Raw genomic sequence first — 26,332 nt, 5'->3', positions numbered from 1 at the left:
TAAATGACGAACAGATTTCATCTGAAAAAGGTCCTAAAAACAACAAAGGTTCAGACCATTATAGAAAATAAATTTGTTTTTTAGCAGCTGATCATTGAATTTAAGACAAAGTTCACTTGTTGTTAACACATTTGCAGTGGACTCTAGTATAAATGAATAGTCGATCTCTGGTTTAGCTAGTGTGGAGGGGAGGAGAAATCTGTGGGATTTGGAGTCTAAAGCTTCGTTCACTCTGCAGGCCTTGATGCTCAAATACGTTTTTTTGTGGAGTAAATTGGATTTTTTTGTGTGGCTGTTCACACCATGACTGAAATGCAACATCAAACTCTCTCCAATGAGAACGCTCCACGCCCCCAAAGCGACCCGCATGTGCAGAAGTGAAGAAGCCCCACTTAGTAGAGCCGAAACCAGGAGCGGCGGAGTTGTGATGTGAAGTTTTCGCAGGATTGCACCTGTTAATTCTTCCGTTTTAAAAACTGAACAACTTTACTCGTTGTTCCCGCCGTCTTCCTGAATTATTATTCACCAAAAATGTTCCTGTATTATTTTTCTCACTGAGAGAGACCCCCTTCACGGAGACCGAGACCGGTGAAACGCTTCACTTCGCTCCAGCAGCATCTCCCGCATGCTCTCCCGTATTTTTAATTCTAAAACTTAACAGGATATCCAGCCAGACTCCTGAACCCTTCCGTCAACGCTTCTCAGGAACATCCACACACACACGACGCTCGCCTCCGCTGACTCGGTGATGTAGGACGCGGATTTAGTGCGACGTGAATGTTCGGACTGCAGTCTCTTTCAAAAACATCAGATACGTGTCAGAATTAGTGCAACATATTCAAGTGACATGGATCGCGTTTGGAACAAAATCGGATCTGTGCGTTCAGACGGTCATAACAAATAAATAAATAAAATCAGATATGGGTCGCATGTGGGGAAAAAAGCGGATTTGATGCGCTTTTGCCTGCAGTGTCAACGTAGCCTTAATTCCTGATATTTAGACATCCCGCTAACAGCAATGTGTCTACCACTGACTGATTAGCAACGCCGATGTCGTATCTCCACAAACAGCGCAAGCCTGAAGCAGTTCTGCCTGGTTGTGGAGATACTAATGCTAACGGTTAGCTTCTACTAGCCCAGACGTTCTCTGCGGTGGACGCTAAAAACAACAACAGCATTCCCCGTCTAGAGCCAAGATGGGTGAGTCCACGAATGTTAATTTACAGCGACAAAGACCTGCGTTGCTTTTTCTCATCCGAACGTTTCTCCATCTACTTTCTAGCGACGCCTAATGCAGGAATCAGGGGTAGAAGACCTTTTCCATTTAGCCTGCGTGAGAAATTCATAGTGATCCGTCATATTTTGAAAACAATACACAGTTTCTCAGTGAACTTGCTCTTTACAGCAACTAGAAAGCAGCTGGGAATCTGATAAAAGTCTCACAATAATTCAATTTAAAACGTCCATAAATTTCCCATCTCGTATTGAAAATAATCAGTCTGGCTTAACCATGATATCATGGCTAATATTTTCTTATTTCCAACGTCAATTAACCCCAATGTCAGCAATAATTATCCCTTCATTCATTAGACATGACAAATGAACGCGATATCAAATTTAAACAAGTCTTAAAATCAACTATTGGGCACAAAAGGGCAGCGTCCATTAGCCCTGATAGCTTCAGAGATAATTTGCTGCAGAGTGTGATTGTTTCCAAAGATGTGTGGGAGGAGAACGGAGTGGCTATGAGCATTACAAGATCATGGATAGACTCTCCTGCGCATATTAATTCTTCTAATGCAGCAACGCTCCGCTCGTCACACCTTGACACTGCATAATTATGTCATCTCTAAGGGACGAGCTCTTTAAAGGGCAGACGTGTAGCGCCGCAGACTGCCTCTGTCGATGGGGATGTACGAAAATGCCAATACATGTCCAAAGAAAGCTTTACTTTTAGCAGATTGAGACCTTTAGGTTGAAGAATGGAAGTGATGCAAGATCAAAAAAATAAAAATAAAAAGCGCAACACACCGGAGCGAGGCCTGAGGAGACATCTGCAAATTATTTCAAGGAAGAACCTTTTCTCGGTAACGAAGCAGCCAATTCTGTAAGTATTATCCTGAGTGACAAGAGCGTCAATCAAACGCCCAGATCCTCTCACCCATGGCCTCCCTCCATCCGTCAATCTGTCCCTGACAGCCCTACCTCCATCTCGCTCGCTGTGTAAATAAACAAGAGTGAGAAGGGGGGGCGGGGCAATGAGGACTGAACCAGGAAATCAAAGTAGGACACTCCAAACTTGAGGATGCAGGACGAGGTAGGTTAAGGGAGGAAAAGGAAAAGTGATGCACTGTGTTGGGGCTGAAAAAAAAAACAAAGGAGGAGGAAACGGGCGGTAGCAACAGGAAGCAGACACACAATAGGGCCGAGGTGACGAAGGCAGCGACGGGAGGAAGGGACGTCTTGAAGGAACGAGGAGAGGAAGTGGAGATGAGCACAGACTGGCACAGGGACGAGAGCCGAATGAGCGGTCAGACAAAAAAAGAAAAACATGCACCGAGGGCATTAATAATCCGTGAGATAAAGCAAGTCGGTGTTAAAAGTAATAAAGAGCAAAGGAGTGGAGCGGAGACAAAACGAATAAGGAAAGTTGGTAGGTGGAGCCGGAGGGGCTTCTATTTAAAACCAGAACAATTGTGTTCGTTTACATTAGCAGAGGAACTTCATCCTTTCCTCAGCCCCACCGCCACCACCTCATCATCCTCGGGCTGTCTCTATTTAAATGTGTGTTTAAGCGGCGAGTGCCACTGCTCTAATCACGGCTGGCATCGCAGCACATTCCCTCTCCGCCTCTCCCCTCCTACCTCCCCTCCAGCAATCAGACTACTTCTTCAACTCCACACTCAGCACGCACGCACACACACACACACACACACACTCGTGCGTGCACACAGCATGACTGTGCTGTGCTTGAGAAAAATTCATGAATCACTGGTGCACGAATCAGCCACAAGGTTCTTGCAAGGGAAGGAAAAATTGAAAGAAGGGTAAAAGGACAGTGGGTAGTGTTTCTAATAAAAGGTTTTGGAAAAAGAAAGAACAATGAGGAGATGACTCTCAGCAACCTGACGGTGCAAGCACGCACACACACACACTGGGGGGGAGGTGACAAGTCAGAGGAGATGTTTCTTCACTTCTCCCGTCACCATGAAGCTAAATCTGCAGGCAGCCACGTAAAAAGCCACCGTGTGATTCTTACAGCATTAACATGCACACAGTAAACCAGTTAATATTTCACTTGCAGCACATAAAAATGCACTTTAAGGAGTCTTGAGTACAGAGACAACTCCCATCCACCCACACACGTAAAAAAAAAAATCCTCCATCAGCTTCAATTTCAAGAGAAACAGCCCAATCATCTCCTGTTACAGAGCCGGTGCTCCTCTAGGGTCACTCCTCAAAGACGGGTTTGTCTATTGATACAGGTGTGGTTCGGGGGAACAGAGGGCAGGAAGTGAGCAGAGGACAATAGGCGGCCTTCTTAACAACCTCTCTCGATTCACCTGGATTAGAGGGAACGAGAGGCAGAAGCGTTTGGAGGAAGAGGAGGGTCTCCAGGCTCGGCTGAGAACAATGGCGTCTCTGTTTTCTGTAAGTTCATCATTATGTCCAGCAGCAGCTGACTGCCTGGACAAATAAAAAACCACCACCGTCTGGTCACTGCTGTTCGACAATTAGCTTTTTAACTCCCACATTTATGTTTAATATACTGTTTAAACTCTATTGTTATGAAGTGGGACAGCTCAGACCCAGCTGTCCATGCAGGCATCCATAAACAGAGTGTCACGTTTTAGCCTACACTTTAAAATTAGTCAAGAAATCGTTCAAAATCTAAGTTCTACAAATATATTTGATATGAACTAAAGAAATCAGCAGTGACAAAAGTTAGTTGCCAGTATATCCCACCAGCTGTTTGCGACTTCCCCGTAGGTGGACAGAAATGAGAGAATAAAAATGGAGGCATTTATATGAAGGTACCGTCATTTATGTTGCAGCTGCAACCTGACGGCAGACACATACGCTGAACATTAATGGCACTATCACACAGGAAGTGGAAAATGTCCCCTGTTCGGGATGCATGTTTCATTTTAAATACATTTCCCCTCCGCAGTCTGAAGAGGAAACGTGCAAACACGAACCTCCAAACAGGGAAAATGCACCATCAGGACAGAAATCCTTATTTGTTCTCCCAACAAGAGGAAACAACTCATTTGTTGTTTATTCATTTGAATAGAAGTAAAAATTGCAAAAAAAAATAAAATGAAATAGAAAATAAAACTAATGACTAAATGTGTTCTCAGATCCTGATAGTTCTTATGCAACATCTATTATTTTACCAATGTACCTTTATATGGTTTGAGTTTTCTTCTCATTTCAATAGTACGTGATAAAAAGTCTAATCATCTTACATCTTAAAATATCACCATTTAAATGAGTGAACCTCAATTAGAAATAATTCAATTTCCCTTTGAAAATAACTTCAGGAGACCAACTATAAGACTATTTCCTTTTGTTGATTTAAAACAGACAAAAGCATATGGAAGGAAAGCCTCGACTCACACTCTACGCTCCAGAATAAATGACTAGTGGCAAACCTAAGTTATAAGCAACGCTTAAGAACTTGTAACACTTTAAACTATTGCTTTGTAACTGGTTTCAGTGGTTATTGAGCCTTAAACTTTAACAACTTCACATTGGACGGCACTCTGACGCCGACTCACTTTTTCCTGTGGCGCAACCTTTAACTCATTCACTGCCATTGACGACTAAAGTCGTCATCTTATGTTTATGTTTATGTATTTAGCAGACGCTTTTGTCCAAAGCGACTTACAAGTGATAATCGGCATGTTGCCCTTGAGGCTAACAACAACGATAACAACTTGACATCAGTCATGAAGAGGAGGGAACAAGGAGTGGACAGTAGAGAGGGGGGACGGGTGCAGGGAGGGTGCTAGTTTAGAAGATGCTCTCTGAAGAGCAGGGTCTTCAGGAGTTTCTTGAAAATTGAAAAGGAAGTCCCTGTTCTGGTAGTGCTTGGAAGGTCATTCCACATTTGTGGAACGTCGCATGAGAAGAGTCTGGATTGTCCTGAGCGTGGTGTAGGCACTGCTAGCCGACGATCCTGTGATGACCGGAGCGGCCGGGCCGAGACGTAAGCCTTTGCAAGAGGATTCAGGTAGATGGGAGCCGTACCATCTCGGACTTTGTATGCTAGTGTTAGCAATTTGAATTTGATGCGTGCTGCTAGCGGTAGCCAGTGGAGCTCAATGAACAGAGGGGTGACGTGTGCTCTTTTTGGCTGATTGAAGACCAGATGCGCCACTAGGTTCTGGACCATTTGAAGAGGTCTCACAGTACAGCCTGGAAGACCAGTTAGAAGGGCATTGCAGTAATCGAGGCAGGAGATGACAGTAGATTGCACCAGGAGCTGGGTGGCATGTTGTGTTAGGTATGGTCTGATCTTACGTATGTTGTACAGCGCAAAGCGGCATGAACGAGCAACAGAGGCAACATGATCTTTAAAGGTCAGGTGTTCATCAATCACAACACCCAGATTTTGAACTGTCTTTGAAGGAGCCAGAGACAGGAAGTCATTTTAAATCCAACTGTTCACTGCCAATGGCGACTTAAGTTGTCATTTGCATTTTTTTACTGTGTGGGCGTCGGACGAGCCCCCGTACCGTGAGAACAAACATCTCAACTCTAAAGCCGATCTTCATTCGCATACGTCACACGTCACGTGATCAGGAAGCAGAAAATCCATGTGTTAGGAGATCGTTTTAGGCCGCTGCTGTAAAAAAAAAAAAAAAAAGCGAGGCGCGAACCAGAAAAGCTTCTGCCGATCACAATTCAACAACGGATTATGAAAGAACGGATAACGCTCGAAACGCAGATTCTTCCTGATGTAAAAGGCCGCTTTGTTTTGGTTGTTTTGGCATCAACACCATCCTAGCGTGCAACGTTCTGTGACTTAAAAAATCAGTAAATACTGTGAGAAACGCTGGCAGCGAAGGGCTTTACCGATCAGGAAACAGCTGACAGCGAATGAGTTAACAGTCAATGCGCGCAGCTCATATGTAGGAGGCATAAGAGCAGACAGAGATCAGAACGAGAGAAAAATCTGGTGTTTTGATGAGGAAAGAGACACTTGGAACAGTAAGTTGCTTACTGACGCACCATGAGCAAATCTAGGTTCTGTGGAGGAAAACAGAAACCAGCAAAGACACAAAGGCAGAAACTGTTTGGGATCAAAAGCGCAACTACGAGCAGATTAGCTAATGCTAGCGGGTAGCAGGCTCACGATCATGTGTGAAGAAATACACTCCTCGATGTCTAACGGCTTTATTGACAAGGATGAAGGAACCCTGCGGCGACATTCAAAGCTGAGTGAGCAGAAGCTAACGGCAGCATGAAGCAGCAGCATGGGCTGAAGGCCAAAGCTAAGCAATGAGATAAAATAGGTAAATAAATGCAGCGCGGCTGTGACCATTACATTAGCTTAACAAGCAGGTGAAGACTTACAAGTCGAACAGTAAAATGATGGACAGCAGTGTGATTGTTGAACAGCAGCAATCCAAATGAGAAGCAGCAGTATATACAGTCAGGGATAGTCACATGTACGTCACTTCAGGCACATCCCTGAATACGCCTTTTTCCCTCGAAGTTTGATTACAGCACACCCTAGTGGCCAGTGGTGACCTCTGCAATGTGGGATTCCGAAAAAACATGATGGTTGTGAAACTAACACCTCAACTCTACAAGCGGAAGAAAAGTCCTCACCATTCTGTTTATTCAAGGTTACAAAATCTGATTGTGACCTGGCTTTGTTGCTGCTGGACTTTAATATTTTTCATCCAACTGTGAGGATCTTTTTACTTTGTGGTATATTTAGTATCAGTTGGCATGCAATTCCACTTTTAACCAGTAGCAGGGTAAGGCGATACTTTAATTCTAAATAGAAAAGTTGGACTCATTCCTACATTTAAATCCTGCATTTCTTACCATTTTGTACACCAAACTAATTACAGTAGTTTCTTCTGTTACCAGGCGCTTTCCACATCAGGGGAACATGAATATACAATTACAGTAAAGTGAGTGAATCTATAAAATCTATCCCATTTCCCGCTACTGGACAATCACCTCCCTTTACAACATCGTCTGAGCACAAAACAACAACACAGAGCGGGAAATACTTCTCAAGTGCGTCAGCAGGAAGGGTCACCTTTGTCTTATGGTACACAAACAGCAAGGCTGTGGGAGAACAGTGAGGTGCAATGAGTTCACCAGCTTTTTGTTCTCTCATTGGGATTAAAAGCAACTGTTGCAACTAGAGAATCCAAAATTTCCAAACAAAATATTTTTTTAAGATTCTCAAAACCTGAATTCCACAAACTGGTCTTAAAAGATATAAAGAAATGGTGATGGGATCAAATAAACCAGTAAAAAGTTAATCGGGTTTGCCGAAATGATGTCAGTCACAAATTAGTCAGCTTTTACTTTGAAACCTGCTTTTATTTTGAATGTTACCACTGTGGTTTTTCTCGTTTGGTGGATAAAGTTGAGAAGCAAAGTGCCCCAGGGAATGTCAGAGCTCGCTAAAAACAGCAAGACCGAAAACGAACATGAAGTTTAACTCAACATTGTTATGTACTGAAGTCTGAGCTGAAGTTTGGAGAGACGATTCTGTTTTTAAGGATTACAGCTTCAGGCTCAACATGCAGAAACACTTTGGCCATGAAGGTTTAGAGACTTTAAAACTAAAACATCTTTAAAAAGAGTTCATTTTTGACTACTTTTTGTTAATGTTACATATTTAATCAAGTCATAAAAGTTTCCAGTCTGTTTTAAAAAGGCAGTATTTTTTTATTTAACGCAGCAGCAAGAAAAACCTGCATATTTTTGCAGAGATGTACAAAAACACAATTAGCTGGTGATCAGAATCAGTAAATGTAGTCGGCGACCAGTCTGTAAAACTGGGAGATGGGGGGGGGTCTGTGACCACTAAATTACTGAGGAGCAATTAAAACATGTCTGGCATTTTACTGGTCTGTGAACTCACCATCGCTAAGCGCTAATTAACACAAACACATCTTCCATGTGGGATTTTCCTTTCAGAATCAAGATTTAAAGCTGCAGCAGCAAATCTACAGAACAAGCTGGCATCATGTTCCTGCTTCTTAACAACGCTGCAACATAGGATATAAATATGTTGTGGAGGTTGAAAGGAGTACAACATTTGTCTAAAAACCTCCGCCACTTGCCGAACCGCCACACTCCCCTGGGTCCTCCCTTCATACACTCACAAACTTAACGACAGCCCACCACAAGTGGGAGAGGTTCAAGGATATCAGATGAGGAGAAACAGCTCACTGCTACCGCTTTAACTTTAGAACAAACTACCAGAGTCCCAAAAAGAAAAACAATTTGAAGTCAGGGATGACAAAAGATGTTTGGACCTAGAAAACAGCGACTGGTGTTTAGCGCCATCTCGTTTCCTCTGGTAATGCAGGTTTCCGGTTCCGCCCAGGGGCGGTACCCAAGCCCCCACAATGCGGCTCAAAAATAGAGTCCAACCCGGAAGTACCAAAAATTGCAGTTCCACCCTCATCCACTGGGGGCTGGTGTCAGAAGCGAGCAAATCCTCATTGACTCCCATGTTAAAAATACCAATTTCACAGCAGAAATAAACATGTTTACAGCCTGGTACCAAAACATGATTTTGGTTTAAATGATCTAGTTTACACTGATGACAGCTCTGAGGGGGGTGAATTTTTTTCTCACTCTTCTGTTTAAGTGTATTAAAAGCCTAAAATTCTGTATAATTAATGAGCATCAGACCCACGTGACCACAGAGCTAGCTCCGTGGAAAGGCCTCAGTAGAGCCTCGGTCTGGCTTGGAAACTGCTCCGGGATTTTGAGTCTCTGTGTTTGTGTATTCTTTTTTGGATATTTTTTGTGCAATTGTTGGACTAAATGACTTGCTGTGGCATTAATTGCACTAATAGAGCGTCCAAGGATTTTCCACTTTATTGTTTTCGGTAAGTAAAATTATATTTATGTATTTTAGGTCACTGCCGAGCTGAGCTTAGATTTTAACATGTACTGTTTAACCATGAAATTTAAATGTAATAGGGTAAAACCCAGTGCATTTAACATAATGCTGCACTTTAGAAAATGGGTTGAAATATAACATGTTGGTGGAGCTGGGTTCCGACTATCGGCTTGTGGAGCTCTCAGGAGACCGATGTTTTCCACCCGGTTCTCCCCTCCCCGCAGCTCGGCGCATCTCTGTCTGATCGCGGCTTCTGTCTGCTGCGCGGGCTGCCGGCTTGTGGAGCTCTCGGGAGACCTCTGTGTTCCACCCGGTTTTACCCAGCGGTCAGCCCGGCGTATCTCTGACTCAGAAACTCTGGTGTTGTGCACAGTTCACTCCGGTTGTAGCTAGGTTGCTACCTCCGTTAGCTTAGCTCCCACCTCCGTGTTAGCTTTGGGTTAGCGTCAGGTTAGCTTGTAGCTAGTTCGGCCAGGTGTCATCAGTTGATCCCAGCCTTACAGCCACACCCTCAGCTCCACCTCTCTTCCCTTTTGTGGAATTGTCTGGGCTTGACAGAACCTGTGACACGGTCAAAATGGCGGTGGTGGCCACCTCCCATTTAGCCTCAAAAACGTGTTATTGGAGCCTATGGAATCAGTAAATATTTCCATATTTACAAATTTTATTGATGAATCCAAAAGTAAGTAAAGCTTCCAAATTTTTTTTTGGCTAATAACCACAACAATTTTGATGCCGGTACCCGAGGGGAGGGGTGAGTGCCTGGTGACTGTTTAAAAACTAGCTTGTTCTGTAGATTTGCTATTGCAGCTTTAGGTAAACAAAATTCAAAGCTAGAAGCACTGCATCCTAACATTTTTATTGCTGTGATTTTGCGACTCTTATCATTTACATTCTGTGTATATTCTAATGAATGTTTAGTTACCAGCGGCAAAATAAATCATATTTACATTTTATTAAATGTGTAGAACTCCAAAAAAAACATTTTAATTATTATTTCTGATTAATCAGTCACTGAGTTTTTCATGCAGGCTGAACATGAAAATAGTCTCCTACACCTATCTCCTGCATTAGCTTCTGATAGAAAACAGACGGTAAAACTCTAGGATTAGAAAATCCTGACAGATCTACATCACACTGTCACTTAACATTCATGGACTCACCCATCTTGACTCACGAAGGGGGAGGCTGTTTGTTTAGCGTCCAGGAAACAGCAGAGAACATCTCAGCTAGTAGAAGCTAACCATTAGCAACTCCACCACACAGCAGAACTCCTTCAGGCTTGTGTTATTTGTGGCGATAAAACATCCACGTTGCAGAACAAACTCAGTCAGTGGTAGAGTTGTGTTGCTGTTAGCCAATCAGAGGCAAGATGTCCAAATATCAGGAAATAAGACTAAATTCTTTCATCAGAAGCTACTTTCTCCTCCAGCTGACTTCTACTTCCTGAAACAGAAGCATCCGAGCACCAAACACCAAACTTAGGGTCCTGAAATGATCCTACCAAATAGTTTGCTAATGACACATTTTTCTATTGCTTTGAGTGATAAATTACAAATGTTAGGGTTGTTTATTGTGCTAACTGACTTGGTAATACTCATAAAATAGTACCACTGATCTTAAAGTGAGGCAGGCTTAGAAATTTTAAGTTTAAAACATTTTTCTCAGCTTGTTGATGAACACTCACACTTATTCACAGCACTATGAGCTGACATCATCTGATTCAGTCGTAATTATGAGTTTAAATAAAACCACTCATTCAGCATGTGGTGATGAGTGTGTGTGTGAGTGTGCAGGGGAGGGTTTGCATGTCGGTGCATGCTGGAGATAGATAATCATGCATCGTGGTTGAGCCAGCTGTTGTTTGAAAATGTCAGCATGTTTTAAGAAACCTTAAAACCGGACTGAGCACGGCCGCCTTGTTGTTGCATCCAAGAGCCACTGTCAGCAGCTCGCTCACGTCTGTACACCCCTAAAGGTCAAGTCCTACGATGCCCCCCAACTTTCTGCCAACTGGAGTACTCGGAGGAAACGAATTAGCATAAAAATCTGCAGCATTATCATACCAATAAAGAAGCGTTTACATTCAGATGAAGATAAATGTGAAGCTCCTGTAATAAAAGTACAGCGCAGCCTTGTAAAGCTCTTTCGTGTTTCAGTACTTCTCAGTATTACTCCTCACAGTAGGAATTAGGTTTTCCAACCTAATCCTGTTTCATCTCCAGAGTGAGATCCGTGTTAGATGAGTCAAACTATCGGCTTACTGCCTGCAGCGGAAGAGGAGTGTGTAAAAGCATCCAGCAACAGAGGAATGGGCATCTTCCACCTGATCCTAAAACTGTACGACAGGTTGGCTTTGCTAAAAATAAATAAATCCCACATCTGCTCTCATTTTACCCTTTTACCCACTTCCTCGTCTGCCTTTGCTCTCGACGATTCAAAAATCTTAAAAAGGCTAACATCCTTACGTATTGCATGCAAGCAGATTTTGTGGTTGTGTGCACGACGCCGGTCTGCAGGAGCAGAGGGTGAGACTGTTCAGAAGTGTCACAACAACTTAACCTTTTAAAAAAAATGCCCATCAGGGTGAAATGGAGGAGGTGTTTTGGGTTGTTAAGAAAAAAAAGGCAAGTGTACCAGAGGACGACTGATTGATGTGTAGATGAGAAAGAAACTGAAAATCTCGTTAGGATGGTACAGATGCCTGCAAGACAAATGCCTGTAGGGAGGCTGGGGGCTGCTGAGGAGGTATTATCAGTCTGAAGTCAGGGAGCAAATGAGAGGAGGAGAAGGAAAGCAGCAAAGGCAGTTTGGATGGGCTTAAAAAGAAACCCTGGGACTGATATAGGTGGAACAGACAACTGGGGAATTGGATGGTGACACGGGGAGGAGAGGAAAGCAGAAGAGTTGGAAGGAAAATGGAGAGCTCCTCCTCCCAAAAAAGAAGAAAGTTACAAGCAAGCCAATTACAGACAGAAACAAGGGATTGATGAATGAGAAAGGAGGAGGAGGAGAAGAAAAACTCAGATGAGGAGGGGAACATAAGATACTGTAAGACGCAGCAGTTTACCGAGCAGATGGATCAATTATGCAGACCAAATTACAGAGAGAAGGAAGTCGGAGCATTACGAGTAAACAGAAAGACGGAGAAGTAAGGAAAGAATAAATTAAGATGGAGGAGTGGAGGCAAAGACACAAATGTGACGGAGGGGAGAGGGGCAGAGGGAAACAAGTGGCCCATTAGTGAGCAGGCAATCAGCTGAGCAAATGAGACAAATCACTCCAATGAAGGAGGACCTGCTCTCCCCGAAGAGCCACATCCAAACAAACCCCGGCACGGCGTGTTGACAAAACACCCGGCTGATAACTGAATAAACCTGCAGCCTGCGTCTGACCTTAATGCCACATCGGGAATTTAAATGCTGCTGCCATTTAAAGGCCCCGGGGGACTAACGGCGTCTCTGCAACTTGTCCATCAGTTTCACAGAAAATCTGTAAAGCAACAAGTCAGTATTGCCTAGACCGCTCATCTGGTGAAACAAGAACACTCCCTGCATGCCAGGGCAATAAGCAAAACCGGTTGTGCATTAACTCTTCAGTTGCACAATCAGCTTTCTCAAATTTCTGAGATTTACCCATAACAGAGTAATTTTACCCTGCTGCTGCTGCTGCTCGCACAAGACGCCTGGGATCACACGGAAGGCTATAACCAAACTGAAAATGGGCGATGTGCACGAGGTTTTAAAAGCGTACGACTTTCTTTCCGTCTCCCAGAGCTCTGACAAGACCTGTCACAGCAAATTCAATTTCCTCCTGTAGCCTACCTGTCCACAAGCCACAGATAAGTGTGAATTGGACATGACCTTGTCAAAGTCAGGTGGGATGGAGACGCAGCGGATCCGTGTTTGTCCACACTGGTGGTGGTGGCATGCAAAGGTGTGTACTCGTATAGCCGGAAGGTGTGAAAGCGGCCACTGGGGCTGCAGCCAGGACAAAAACCAGCTTGACGTTTCACAACTCGAGGGGGGGCAGAGAGGACAGAGAATTATCAGAGAGGGAGGAGGGAAAGAGAAGGCTCATAGGGCGGTCGAGCGAGCCCTAAATGTTTTCAATATCACATAAGGGCGCTGCATCATCCACCATTCAATACCAGATCAATAACGCAAACCACCTTCCACCTCGCAAACTACATTTAGATACATTAAGGTGACCGCTAATGAGCAGCTGTGTGTGTGTTGGGGGGGCACGAGGACACAGTCAAGGGCCTCGGCTCTTAGTTGTGTAGAAATATGCTGAGTGCACCGAAGGGAGGGCTTTAGAAGCAGAAAAAGACAGAAGAGAAAGATGAGGGGAAGAGGGTAAAGGCCACATAGCAGTCATAAGAAGAGACGAGGTTACAGAGAGCAGTCCTTTACCGTCTCCATGAAAAGCTCTTTGGCAATTAAATACGTGTCTAATGCGCTACGAGAGGGAGAAAACGGGTGGAGGGAGGCAACTAAATTACAAATGAGTTAATAATTCTCAGCCTCGCTGGTTCACTTCCACTCCGCGTTCCCCGACATCCTCCTTCAACGTCGCCGCAGTGAGGAACTTGTAAATGTCGACATCTTCTACCCACCCCCCGCTCCACCTTCTCCTCGCCGTTTTCACAGCGGGGTCATGGAGACACCGTCTCCCAAGCCTAGTTAATTAAGAAGCTGTTGTTTTTTTAGTTTTTTTTTTTTAAGAGTTTGGCAGTCTTTCAACGCATCTTCAACCGAAATGACGGCTCGTTCTCCACGCCGGCTCAGCTGGAATGAGCTTGACCTGCGTCTCCCTAAATACCAACTAGGGTTAGCTAGAAACACGCACATGGGAGGGGAAAAAGCAGACTTGGCAGAAGAGTTCTTGACTAATGATGTGGAAATGTCTGGGTCCTGAAAAATAAAGCATGCCTCATGCATAATAGCGCTGGAAGATAAGCCCTGGCACGCTACTCCAGCAAACAGTCTTAAAACTCTCCATTATCTCCAAACGTGGGCGGTTTCAGTACATTACGGAGCGCTCTGTCGCAGTTGACCACTATCAGTCTGTGTTTGGTACAGACCGTCGTTTGACCCAACACCTCCTGCCAAGAGAAGCATCGACCTGGGTGCTGTTGCGTACTTGGAAAGCCCTCAGCGGCCCCATTCATATTAATAACGCTTGGCATTCCTTCTAAGAGGAGGATTTCAGCTCATTTTTCTTTGTATCAGATGGGAATGGCTCCAGCAGTCAGGAAACACAGGGAGTCGAGTACAAACATCCCAAAGGAGGGGGGGGGGGCTCTCAGTGTGACCTCCACACAGGTCACCATGCATGCCGGCTTGGCAGGGGGGCGGACGGGCCAAGAGGGCAGATGAAAGAAAGGATGCTGATAAAGAAACAGATCCATCCCAGAGCCTCTGGCTTCTAGGACCTCTTGTTGTTGCAGGAAAGACGCTTTCATTATTGAAGAAAGGCTGCAGAAGACGTCCTTAAGGAATCAATTAGAGCAAAAACAGTTCAAGCTCAGATCTCTGGGCTGAAGATGACAGCGCTAGGGATGAAGATGTAGGAAACACTAACATGCGACACTTCCCCCTCATTCCTGAAGCATCAACTGACTCAAAGCTCAGGTCATGTACACACACAGCCGGGTTTTTGTGAAACCGAATTCCTGGTCGGGTCATATCAAAGACTTTGAAAAAATGGGACCCAATGCCTCCCTGCTTGACACTCAGTATTAACGGGTTGGATTGGGGAGTTAAACTACCAAATGGTTCCCGAGCGCGGCTGTGTCTGCAGCTCACCGCTCCCCCAGGGGATGGGTCAAATGCGGAGAACAAATTTCGCACACACATCAGTGTGTGTGTGACAACTGATGGGACTTTAACTTTAACTTTATAGTGTACACGTTCCTTTCCACCGGCAGCACAGTTTTCGACGCGTCCGAGAAGCAAAGGGACACCATCATTGCATCTATTTTTTTAACGCCCTACACTTTCAAAACACGTCAACTCCACAGTTTAGATTGGGCCAGACAGGAAGTGAAACAAGCAGTGCAAAACATCTGGAAACTTTCAAAATAAAAGTCATTTGCAGACAAATGTATGTCACTTTAAAACCTTGGCAGCTGATAAATCTCAGACCTTTTTGGATACATGCATGTCTTTCTGCTTGTTATTTGGTCAACTTCTGAAATCACATGTGGAGCTGCAACTCGGTTTCGCGTCTGAAATGCTCCTGGTTGGAAGGGAGCTCATGGATAAAACGCAGCTATCACATTCTGGGACGTAATTTTGGGGGGGGACGGGTGGGACATGTCCCCCCCCACTTTTTCAAAAGGCAGTTTTGGTCCCCTGCACTTTTTTCCGTCCAAAAACAATGTTACGCTCCATTAAATGGATTTGGTTGAGCACTAGGACCGAAATGGAAACCGGTTTCCTATTAGACCCGCCCAAAAGCTAATCTATTGGCTCTGCTGATACTTGCTAACGTATTATTGGCTGTTGCTGCTGTCACTCAAGTTGTTAACAGTCAGAACGTGCTCACGTTGTTTTGCTAGTTTGGAGCCGCTAGGGAACACCGGTACTGAGTCACATCGTCAACTAGACGCTGTGTAATATCAGAGCTCAGCTCAGCTTCCATTACATAACATTTGAATAAGTGTTCATTTGTGAGTCTTTGGTAGTTAGGCACAGCCAGGAGGCAGCATGTCAAGAAACCGAAAAGTGGATATAAGAGACTTCTTTCAAAGTCAAAACGTAAGTTGGAACATGTGACACCCCTGCATTAAGCTCACTCACCTCCTCCTTCACAAACATACTCAAAACTAACTTTTACAAACTCATCTCCTCCACATAACTGACTCCTCAGACACAATTTATTCGTATTATTATAATTATTTTTTTATTATTATTATTACTATTATCATCATAATTATTATTACTAGTAGTAGTAGAAGTGTAACTTCAAAACTTTTATCATTTAACTTTATTGTAAACTTATCTATTGCAATGTATATGTTCACATTAAAAAGCTCTGAAAAATGAACAGTATCATCATCGTCAACAGATTTTTTTAAGCTTAATGTCAAAGATGTACACTTTTCATTAGATTTATCTTATTTTTTCCATTTATTTTTTGTGTGTTGAAATGCAACAACTGTTTAAACACTTTTAAGGGAAAAACATATTTAATATGTTTTTATACACTCAAATGTTAGGGTGATGATCATGTGTAAAACATTAGTTCAGCATGTCCTCTAACACAGCAAATGAACAAACGGCCAGATCTCAGGAGGGACCGTTTATGTATGAATAATTTTTATACTTTTGACTAGGCCTGGGAAAGTAACACATTTTGATGGACTATATTTTGTCCAACAAATTGTTGATGATAAACGATATCATTGTCAACATTATCTAGACCAAAATAACCACTAATATAATGTTAATATATCATAATAATGCAAGTACACCCTTTAAAATGCAACAAATAAACCTTCATTTAACATTGAAATGTCCAGAACCAGAACTTCTAAATGAATAAAAATAACAAACAAAAATTAAATAAAAAAGGAATCTCACTCCCTGTTAGAAAATGTTGCACCAAAAACAATAAAAAAAAAGACCCAAAACAATAAACACAATGGCCTATCCATTGTCAACAGCCAAAACTGCACTTCAATAATGATAATAAAAATAATAATAGAGTTGTACATTTTTTAACTTTGATATATATATATATATATATATATATATATATATATATATATATATATATATATATATATATATATATATATATGTATATATTGAGGATGGAAAAATTATTGAGATGGGCACGTGACGTGTCAAGGGGTCTTTACATAACACCCCCCACCCCAAATCCGCACAAGCCTGCTGTGTCCCCCCCACTTCTGAAATCAAAATTTCGTCCCTGATCACATTACACGTAGCTTTCATGTCCGCTGGAATGGGGTTAGTATGAACACAGGTCGCTCACACGTAGGGTTGAGCATCGAGCATCGATTGGAATCGGTTCCAACTGTTAGTTTTTCCCAGAATCGTTCAAAGTTTTTTTTTTTCGATTCCTAGAATGCTGACCGGAAGAGGAGTCCGCGGCCGATCTCCGTGAAAAATAAACGTGATCTGCAAATTGTGATCAATGCTTTTCAGAGCTGATCACACCAGATCAAACGATGCCCAACCCTACAAGCGACGTTGCAAAACCTAAAACCCTGTTGTTTACATCCACAAGCCAACAGACATTTTGCAAATCCCCGCTCTGGTAGTTTTTAATCTGCACTTTAGTGTGGATCACCATTAGAGATGGGTACCGAATTCAGTACTTTTTAAAGGTACCGACCGAATTTCATAGTACCGACTGAGCACAGATTCACGTCATTTTAAACGGTGCCTCGTTTCGGTACCCGTCCTTCATAACGAGAACTTGCCAAGAAAGCTGCGCACGCGCAAGAGCGTTATGTCGTCGGTCCCTGCGAGCGAGTTGTAAACAGAGCAGCATGGTAGAAAGAACGCACGCTAAAGCTTGGGTCCACTTCACTAAATGTGATGGGTAACTGGGTGATGATGAAACCAGCGACAACAATCTGAGACATCCTCATCTTAATCTGCTCCGGTAGGTAAATAAAATGTTTAAGATAACGTTAGCTTGATATGTTAGCTTCCGTTCCGCTAATGGTGCGTTCGCTTTCTCCTCGGAATTCCGAATCTCCGACTAGAAGAACATGAACGCGCTCTTAAGTTTGGCTTCACTTTACTAAATGCGACGGGTGATTGGGTGAAGATGAAGTGACAACGATCTAAGTGTGAGGCATCATCGTTTTAATCTGCTCCAGCAGCTAAATAAACTGTTTAAGATAACGTTAGCTTGATATGTTAGCTTCCATTGCCACCATTGTTATCAGCTAATGGTGCGTTCGCTTTCTCCTCGGAATTCCGAATCTCCGACTAGAAGAACATGAACGCGCTCTAAAGTTTGGCTTCACTTTACTAAATGCGACGGGTGATTGGGTGAAGATGAAGTGACAACGATCTAAGTGTGAGGCATCATCGTTTTAATCTGCTCCAGCAGCTAAATAAACTGTTTAAGTTAACGTTAGCTTGATATGTTAGCTACCATTGCCACCAATGTTATCAGCTAATGGTGTGTTCGCTTTCTCCTCGGAAATTCTATCTTCCCAGTAGGAAAAATCAAATGAAAAAGGACGGTAAAAGGAATGAAGATACACAGTAACTTTAGTTCACAGTAAAGATGTTTGCTTGAGTTTAATTATCAGCTTATAAAACTACAAGGACGATGTTAAAATACAAACAGTTGTATGTTATTTATCGTGATATTTATCAAATATGGTTATATATTGAGAAAAATATATATTTAATTATAAAAGAGAATTAAAATATTAAACACTCAAAAGTATCGAAAATTGGTACCGTTAAGTACAGGTTTCGATTCCTAGGTACCGGGAATTGGTACCGAATCGATTCAAATGTCAAAGGTACCCATCCCTAACCGTTCAAAAAGTAGAAAAATATCTTTGTTTAGTGGGATACACCACTATACATCCACAATGACAGCGAAAACACAAAAATAATGCCCAGTTTGGTCCTGCACCCTTTCTTCAGACCCATCCACCCGGCCCAACAACAACTCCTGCCAAGTAAACAATAAACTTGATGGATTGTTTGTGTTTCTGACCACTGCTAATGACATTTTTACACAGCAAAAGGAACCAAAATTAAGGGGAAATGTCTATACAGATAAAAATCCTGCAAGTTGCTGAGCATCAACATTAATCTAACAAAGAAAGCATCCATAAAGACAGGAAAGGATTTTCTCTAAAATGTTTCCAACACCTCGGTTAGAACGCCCCCCCATTCATCACTCATTCATCACTGGTTTGTTGTTAAATGAGGTGTTCCGTTTCTGAAGATTTTTCACAATGCCCATCATAGGAAGAAGTCCACAACGTTGGAGTCACTTGGTGAAACGCCAGATAGTTCAGTCAGTCAATCGTGTGAAAAACTTGTTATGCAAGAATTATTGGCGCCACATTTGCCACCGTGCACCCGCGCAGAAAGACAACAGCTCGATAGCACGTGCACGGCTCCATTAACTCATAAATTCAAGCGTTCTTTTATTTCTGAATCAACAGACTCTTAATGGTGATCAAAAGGGGTCACTGGTGTGTCATTTTAACAGTGAAACACAGTTTAGTACCTGGGAGAATATGTATGTGTGTGTGTGTGTGTGTGTGTGTGTGTGTGTGTGTGTGTGTGTGTGTGTGTGTGTGTGTGTGTGTGTGTGTGTGTGTGTGTGTGTGTGTGTGTGTGTGTCCTAGAAGGTTTCACAACTAAAACCTGACTTCCATACAAACATACGGACACACACTCCCGACCTTTTCAAAATCCTTCTGACATTTACAGGAACCGGTGCAAAGGCGATCGGACGGCTCATTTACATAACGATAGGACCAAACGCCGACAGCAGTTAAAGAAAAATTATTTGTTCTACTGGGACTAATGACATCCCTTTATTTTTACTAGTCAGACAGAAAATAAACTCCTTTCATGATGATTCATGAATTATTCCTCTTAATGGACAAAGTACAGTGCTCTTTCTCTGCTCTGATGATAAATGGTCTGAGGCTTGGCAGGACTACGCTGTTCACACCATGTGGAGGGAAGTAGTTAGACCTAACAGTTTGAGCTACTGCACACAAGAGGACTGCCAAAAGAAATATCACTACACTGGAGTCCCCAAGTATCTAACCGAGGGTGTGTGTGGGAGGGCGGGTTATGTAGAAATAACTTGAGATGAGACTGGAACTGAAGATCATTTGTAAAAATCGTTTAATACTGGTTTGGTGTGATTGGAGGATGGAAGGAAAAACACGCAGCAAACAATCGTGGCAGCTGAACCAGGGAGAGGTCACGTGTGGTTTCTGTTTCCCAGTCGGTCTGCACGTCGCTCCCGTCATAAACAGGGACAGCCTTGAGTCCAACGAGAGGAAGGGCAGGAGGGGGCGGAGGGGTTATTTGAACGATCCTATCGCTACCATCACTCAGACAAAAGCACTGGACAGGACAGCATGAAAGGTAGAGCCGAAAAAAGGCTGGAACAAGGCCTCTATGTGCTCGACAGCAGAGGTGGGGGAGGGAGCTGGCGGGAGAGAGGGAAGTTTCAACTGGCGGGTGGGGGAGAGAAGAGGGGAGGTGGGGGGGGGGGGGCTACTGTCTTAATCGTTTTCTGCCTGTTGAGTTTTCCAGCTGGTCCAGAAGTCGGCCACCGACCCGCCGAGCAGAGCAGCAGCGTGCAGAGACTCCACCTGTCTCCTTTAAACTGATCAGAGTCATCGAAACACACACACACAAACACACACACACACACACACACACACACACACACCACCATCTCCCCGCCTCAAACTCCCCCTCACCAAAGCCCACCCTACTCCCAATAAAAACATCGCCATGGTGACAGGCCAAGCTTTTCTGACCTACATCTACACGCCGTTGAATAGTAGAGGGGTGGGGGTAGACGCAGAGCTTAAACTGGAGGCCCACCTGCTCGTTTTGATTAAAGTTCACAAACTGCATTCATACAAGAAGTATTACAAAAGTCAAGCTTGATTAAAACCCCATAAACTCTTCATTGGATTTTTTTTATTGAAGTCAGAACCACAGTAAGCTGCAGAATAAACACAGAAGAGGGGGCGCTGGGGGGAAAAAAACAAAGTTTCTTTAGCTTAAGCTGCATAACTGCAGGAACCAAAAACTCAAGTTCCTGAACTCCAGTGAAACTAAACGAAAAGTAGTTTCTGCTAAACCCCGCATTCATCTGTACTCATAAATATGTAAAAGCTTTTGTTTTTTATTTTTCCCTTCCTCTAAGTGCACTTCATGTGCTGTTAAATGAAATTGGACAAAACAGCTTAGACGCATGAATAACTCAAAGATGTGACTGTCCTTATGAATCCAGATTTTTGTTTAAAAGAGAGAAGAAAAGCACAACAAACCATATTATGGTTCCCTCTTGGTAGAGGAATAAAAAGGAGAAACATCCCCTGTAGCTTTTGCCAGGGACGTTAGATGGAGTCCTACATTCTTGCCCCAATTACACCAGAAAACAAATAGCTGGCCTTGTGAGGCAAAGGAACAAGAAGGATGAACTGGTTTCATGCCACACACAAGTATGCAAATGCATCTATACTGCATACTCGGGGTGGGGGTTTAGTTTCAACGCGTTCACAATGTGGACATAAGTGAATCAATTTTAATTTAACTGAATTAGTTCAATTAATGGCTATAATGTCGAGGAACATAAAATGCGGAACTATAAAGGGCGGAGGTGTTCGGGTAATTTATAAGGAGCGCACAAAATAAGGTACAAATTGTGCCTGAGTGCAGTAAGCGTGAAGCGTGAGCAAAAGGAATAATGTTATATAGAAAGAACATTTTAAACAACCAGGGCCGGCCCAAGCCTTTGTGGGGCCCCAAGTAGGTTTTCTCTAGGGGGCCCCCAAACCAACGAATCAACACCAGATGATTCATCGTTTCTAGGCTACACCATGAGTGTAAAACGCCCACTATCGTTAGCGTCTTTTGTAATTAGCTTATATCATACTGGTTTTATTATAGCTGTTGGTTTTTACTGTACAGCGGTAGCAAACCAACAAACGGTCTGATTGGTTTGCATGTTGAAATGCTTTGCGAGTTGGATTTTAATTCACTTATTTGAAATCAACATAAGCATAAAAATACTCAATTTACAGTAAATGAGTTAAGTTTTGTTCTTAAAATTTGGAATGTGTGTAAAATGTGCTAAATGGGCTAAAACTACCAAAACAAGCAAAACAAATGACCTATATGAAACAAAGCATGTGTAAATATAATTTTGTTAAAACTACTTTTTTTTCATGCCATTTTGGCGCTTTTGAGGGGCCCCTGGTGGTGTGAGGGGACCCCCAGGCTTACGCTTGCCTTGGGTTAGGTCTGAACACAAAGATGGCTGAGTGAGACAGGTGTTGTGTCAAAAACCGTTACTGTCTCTCCCCCTTTCTACTCGTGTTATATTAACACTCAAAAGTTACTCTGTCCAAGATTATAGCAACTGTTAGTTCCTGCAACTTTAGAAGCTGCTTCCAAGAACTCAGACTTCCCTTTGGGAGAAAACGTGTTTATCAGTTTGGAAGTTTACAATAAACAGACCGTTTTTGATCCTGCACAGGTCTATAACAACCTAAACAAGGTTCTGTCTGTCTGTGAAAACCAGATTTGCTAATATTTAGAACCAAACTGCAGCTCAGTAGTACTGTAATAAGTGCACAATGTTAAACGGTTGTTAAATTAAATGAAAACAAATGATTAAGGCTCAATTTCTGAGACTAAATGCGAACGTCTGCCTTTAATTTATTTCATTCTTCTGGCACTGAACCTCTTGTTAAATGCATCCATTATTAATTTCATTTTATAATTTCGGGTACTTTTTTCACCTCAAATATTGTTTAAGAGGTCTTATGCTGAAAACATACTTGCCGTTTCCAGACACGTACGCGTGTTTAAAATGGCACCGATTTGAGGGTCATTTGGTCGCATCTTCTGAAGTTAACGCAACGCGTTTGAACGCTGCAATATACGAGTAACCAGTAGGTGGAGCAAGACACACTCAGCATAGTGACTCATTCTCTGGTTTAGAGGTCTTTCATACCATCTACAATATCACTGCTGTCTTTTTTTCTCCTGTGATCCTAAAATTAACCAGTTACTGAGCTCTTCTACTGACGCCATGTTTGTTTTGGTTTTACCCCACAAACCAAGGACACTATCTGGTCTGAGTTCTCTGAGTTGTCAACTTTGACAAAACAGCAAGCCTGCATTAAGGACTTACTTACTGAGATTAAAGATCTTAAAATGAGTTCTCTACCGTGCCCCCTGGTGGAACCCTCCAGTACCACATGCTGTGCAGCAGCATGGATGTTAAAGATGCAGCCTGCAACAACGCAAGATTAAAACAACAAGAATATTTCCAGCCTTAAGCCTAGTTTAAGATTCTGCGTCGGTACGGAGGAACGCAACGCCATTATCCGTCCTTGCGAGGGTTCTTCAGCAGGCTCGCGAGGACAGACGAAGTCAAGCCCACTTTTCTATGCATCTGTCGAAAAGGACCGGAAAAGCAAGCTAGTGATTGGTCAGGACGCTGCCCTAAAAAACATAGCAGGCCAAATATATATAGCACCAGACACGGAGCAGCTTGAACAATACCTCGTGGAAAAGCCCCAAAAAACATGACCGTTTCATTCACCTGTGACTGGAGTAAAAAGATGTGCAGCAAGCATTTTATTGGTGGATGGAAACGATGGGAAACTCTGCTGTCTTGGTGGGGAATTGCTTAGCAACACTCCCCAGGAGACGGAGAAGTCTGAGAGCAAAACATCTGTCGATGCGTGTGTGACGCAGAAGCACAAACTAGGCTTTAGACTAGCGTATCCAAACTTTCCAAGGTAAGGGCCAAAATAGTCATAAATGTTTGCTAAATTATTTTAAAGGTATTTTTCTTAATAATCCTCAAAAACGGATCGATAAATGTCAGTCTACATCATCGACATAAATATTGGACAATGGGTTTCCGTAGGCTCCAATAACACATTTTTGAAGATAAATTGGAGGTGGCCACCACCGCCATTTTGACCGTGTCACAGGTTCCGTCAAGCCCAGACAATTCCTCAAAAGGGAAGAGAGGAGGAGCTGAGGGTGGGGCTCTAAGGCTGGAATCAACTGATGACACCCGGTCGAACTAGCTACAAGCTAACCTGAAGCTAACCCAAAGCTAACACGGAGGTGGGAGCTAAGCTAACGGAGGTAGAAACCTAGCTACAACCGGAGTTAACTGGGCATAACACCAGAGCTTCTGAGTCAGAGATACGCCGGGCTGACCGCTGGGTAAAACCGGGTGGAACACAGAGGTCTCCGAGAGCTCCACAAGCCGGCAGCCGCACAGCAGACAAGTGCCGCTGCGATCCGAGATGCGCAGAGCTGCCGCTGAGGAGAACCGGGTGGAAAGGTTTCCATCCCAGAGCTCCACAAGGCGACAGCCCGCGCAGCAGTCAGAAGCCGCGATCAGACAGAGATGCGCCGAGCTGCGGGGAGGGGAGAACCGGGTGGAAAACATCGGTCTCCCGAGAGCTCCACAAGCCGATAGTCGGAACCCAGCTCCACCAACATGTTATATTTCAACCCATTTTCTAAAGTGCAGCATTATGTTAAATGCACTGGGTTTCACCCTATTACATTTAAATTTCATGGTTAAACAGTACATGTTAAAATCTAAGCTCAGCAGTGACCTAAAATACATAAATATAATTTTACTTACCGAAAAAAATGAAGTGGAGACTCCTTGGACGCTCTATTAGTGCAATTAATGCCACAGCAAGTCATTTTGTCCAACAATTGCACAAAAAATATCCAAAAAAGAATACACAAACACAGAGACTCAAAATCCCGGAGCAGTTTCCAAGCCAGACCGAGGCTCTACTGAGGCCTTTCCCCGGAGCTAGCTCTGTGGTCACGTGGGTCTGATGCTCATTAATTATACAGAATTTTAGGCTTTTAATACACTTAAACAGAAGAGTGAGAAAAAATTCACCCCCCTCAGAGTTGTCATGAGTGTAAACTAGATCATTTAAACCAAAAACATGTTTTGGTACCAGGCTGTAAACATGTTTATTTCTGCTGTGAAATTGGTAGTTTTAACAGGGGAGTCAATGAGGATTTGCTCACTTCTGACACCAGCCCCCAGTGGATGAGGGTGGAACTGCAATTTTTGGTACTTCCGGGATTGCTTCAATTTTTGAACCGCATTGTGGGGGCCTGGTCTACATATACAACCTGGTGGAGAAACAAAACTCAACAGAAATTGGTGCAGGGCCATAGAAGATCATTCTGTGGGCTGCAAATGGCCCCTGAGCCACACTTTGGACATGCTTGATTAATAATACTCATGCTTTTACTTCCTAAAGATCACATATGATTTAGCCCACACACATTGTGTAACACAGCTGTGATTTACAGCCAACGCTTTGACACAGAAACATGACGATGACGTTTTCACAGTAGCATCACAACCTTCTGACTCATAATCCAAACCATACCAGAAAAATCTGTTTCCTTTAAATGAAGGAAGGGGGCGGCGCTCTTGCTGATGTACCTGTATGCCACCTGAGTTAAAGAGGGGGAGTGGAAAACACCTGAATAATTTAGTGTCCTGTCACTTTAAAGTAATAGTTACTAATGTAGCGCCACAAAAAGATCTGGCTGGTGGGAGTTAATAAAAACAAACAGCACCTGGGCCTGGAGCGTTTGTCAGCAGCACATTAACCGTGATGACGTTTCAGTTGTCACTCCCTCTGACTTCATTTAGTTCATTTTTATTAACTGGGCTGTAGCTAATAGATGATGAGGGGTGGATTAACTGAGAGAGGAACGAGCTGGGAGTCTCAGCTGAGCCGACATACACCTGTGCGACAGAGCCACACCTTAACGAGGAAGCTGCAAATGGCGTTGAGTCACCACCGAAACTCAGGTCCCACGGGTTTTACCGCCAACTCCGGAGCAATCAAATTAATCATCAGTGACGTCACCTCAACCAATTAAAAAATAGTGAAAAATTAATTAACAAGGCTGAAAAATCACCGGAAGAGCGCGAGCTTGTAAATGACCTGTCGGGTTTCGCCTGACCTTTCTTCAACCGGAAACTGACTAAACCGTATTCCAGGGTTGGGAAACGGGAGCAGGATAGTTTTCTTACCGTGTTGGAGAAGTATCGACGCAGCAACAAGAACTCCGATCATTTTTGCGCCGTCGGGCCAATTCAGAGCGTCATTTCTCGCCATTACGATCCACAAAGTCTCTCCGGAATTAAAAAAAATCAAATGGAGGTAATCTCAGTGTCGTTAAAAACAAAACTCTCACAGTAAAAGGCAAAAAAATAAATAAACTGAATTTTAGGTGAAGAGGAACTTGTAGACCAGCGGAGAGTGCGCTCCTCTGTGCGCCTTTAAGGCAGAAGGAGTTTATTCGAAGGAAAATCCTGGAGAATTCGTCCTGGCTGCGCACAGGTGAACAGTTCCCACCTCAGCCGCTCGCGCTTATGATGACGCGCTGCCGCTACAGCAACTAGTCCCTCTGAAGTGTGAGC

The 26,332-nt window shown here is 43.3% G+C and overlaps 1 protein-coding gene across 2 annotated transcripts in view; it reads right to left on the bottom strand.

The window, feature by feature from the left end:
* Nucleotides 1-26,332, bottom strand: part of si:ch73-22o12.1 (nectin-2) — a 157,097-nt gene extending 130,765 nt beyond the window's left edge. The window contains exon 1 of one of the 2 annotated variants that reach the window (XM_015950281.3): nt 25,943-26,332. In XM_015950281.3, the coding sequence (XP_015805767.3) occupies nt 25,943-26,027 (85 nt within the window). In that variant the 5' untranslated portion in view covers nt 26,028-26,332. The remainder of the gene's footprint in view (nt 1-25,942) is intronic. The other variant, XM_070551116.1, reaches the window with a different exon arrangement.

Source organism: Nothobranchius furzeri, chromosome 5, assembly GCF_043380555.1.
Source record: "Nothobranchius furzeri strain GRZ-AD chromosome 5, NfurGRZ-RIMD1, whole genome shotgun sequence".
Classification (NCBI taxonomy): domain Eukaryota; kingdom Metazoa; phylum Chordata; class Actinopteri; order Cyprinodontiformes; family Nothobranchiidae; genus Nothobranchius; species Nothobranchius furzeri.
This window is presented reverse-complemented; position numbering and strand designations above follow the sequence as displayed.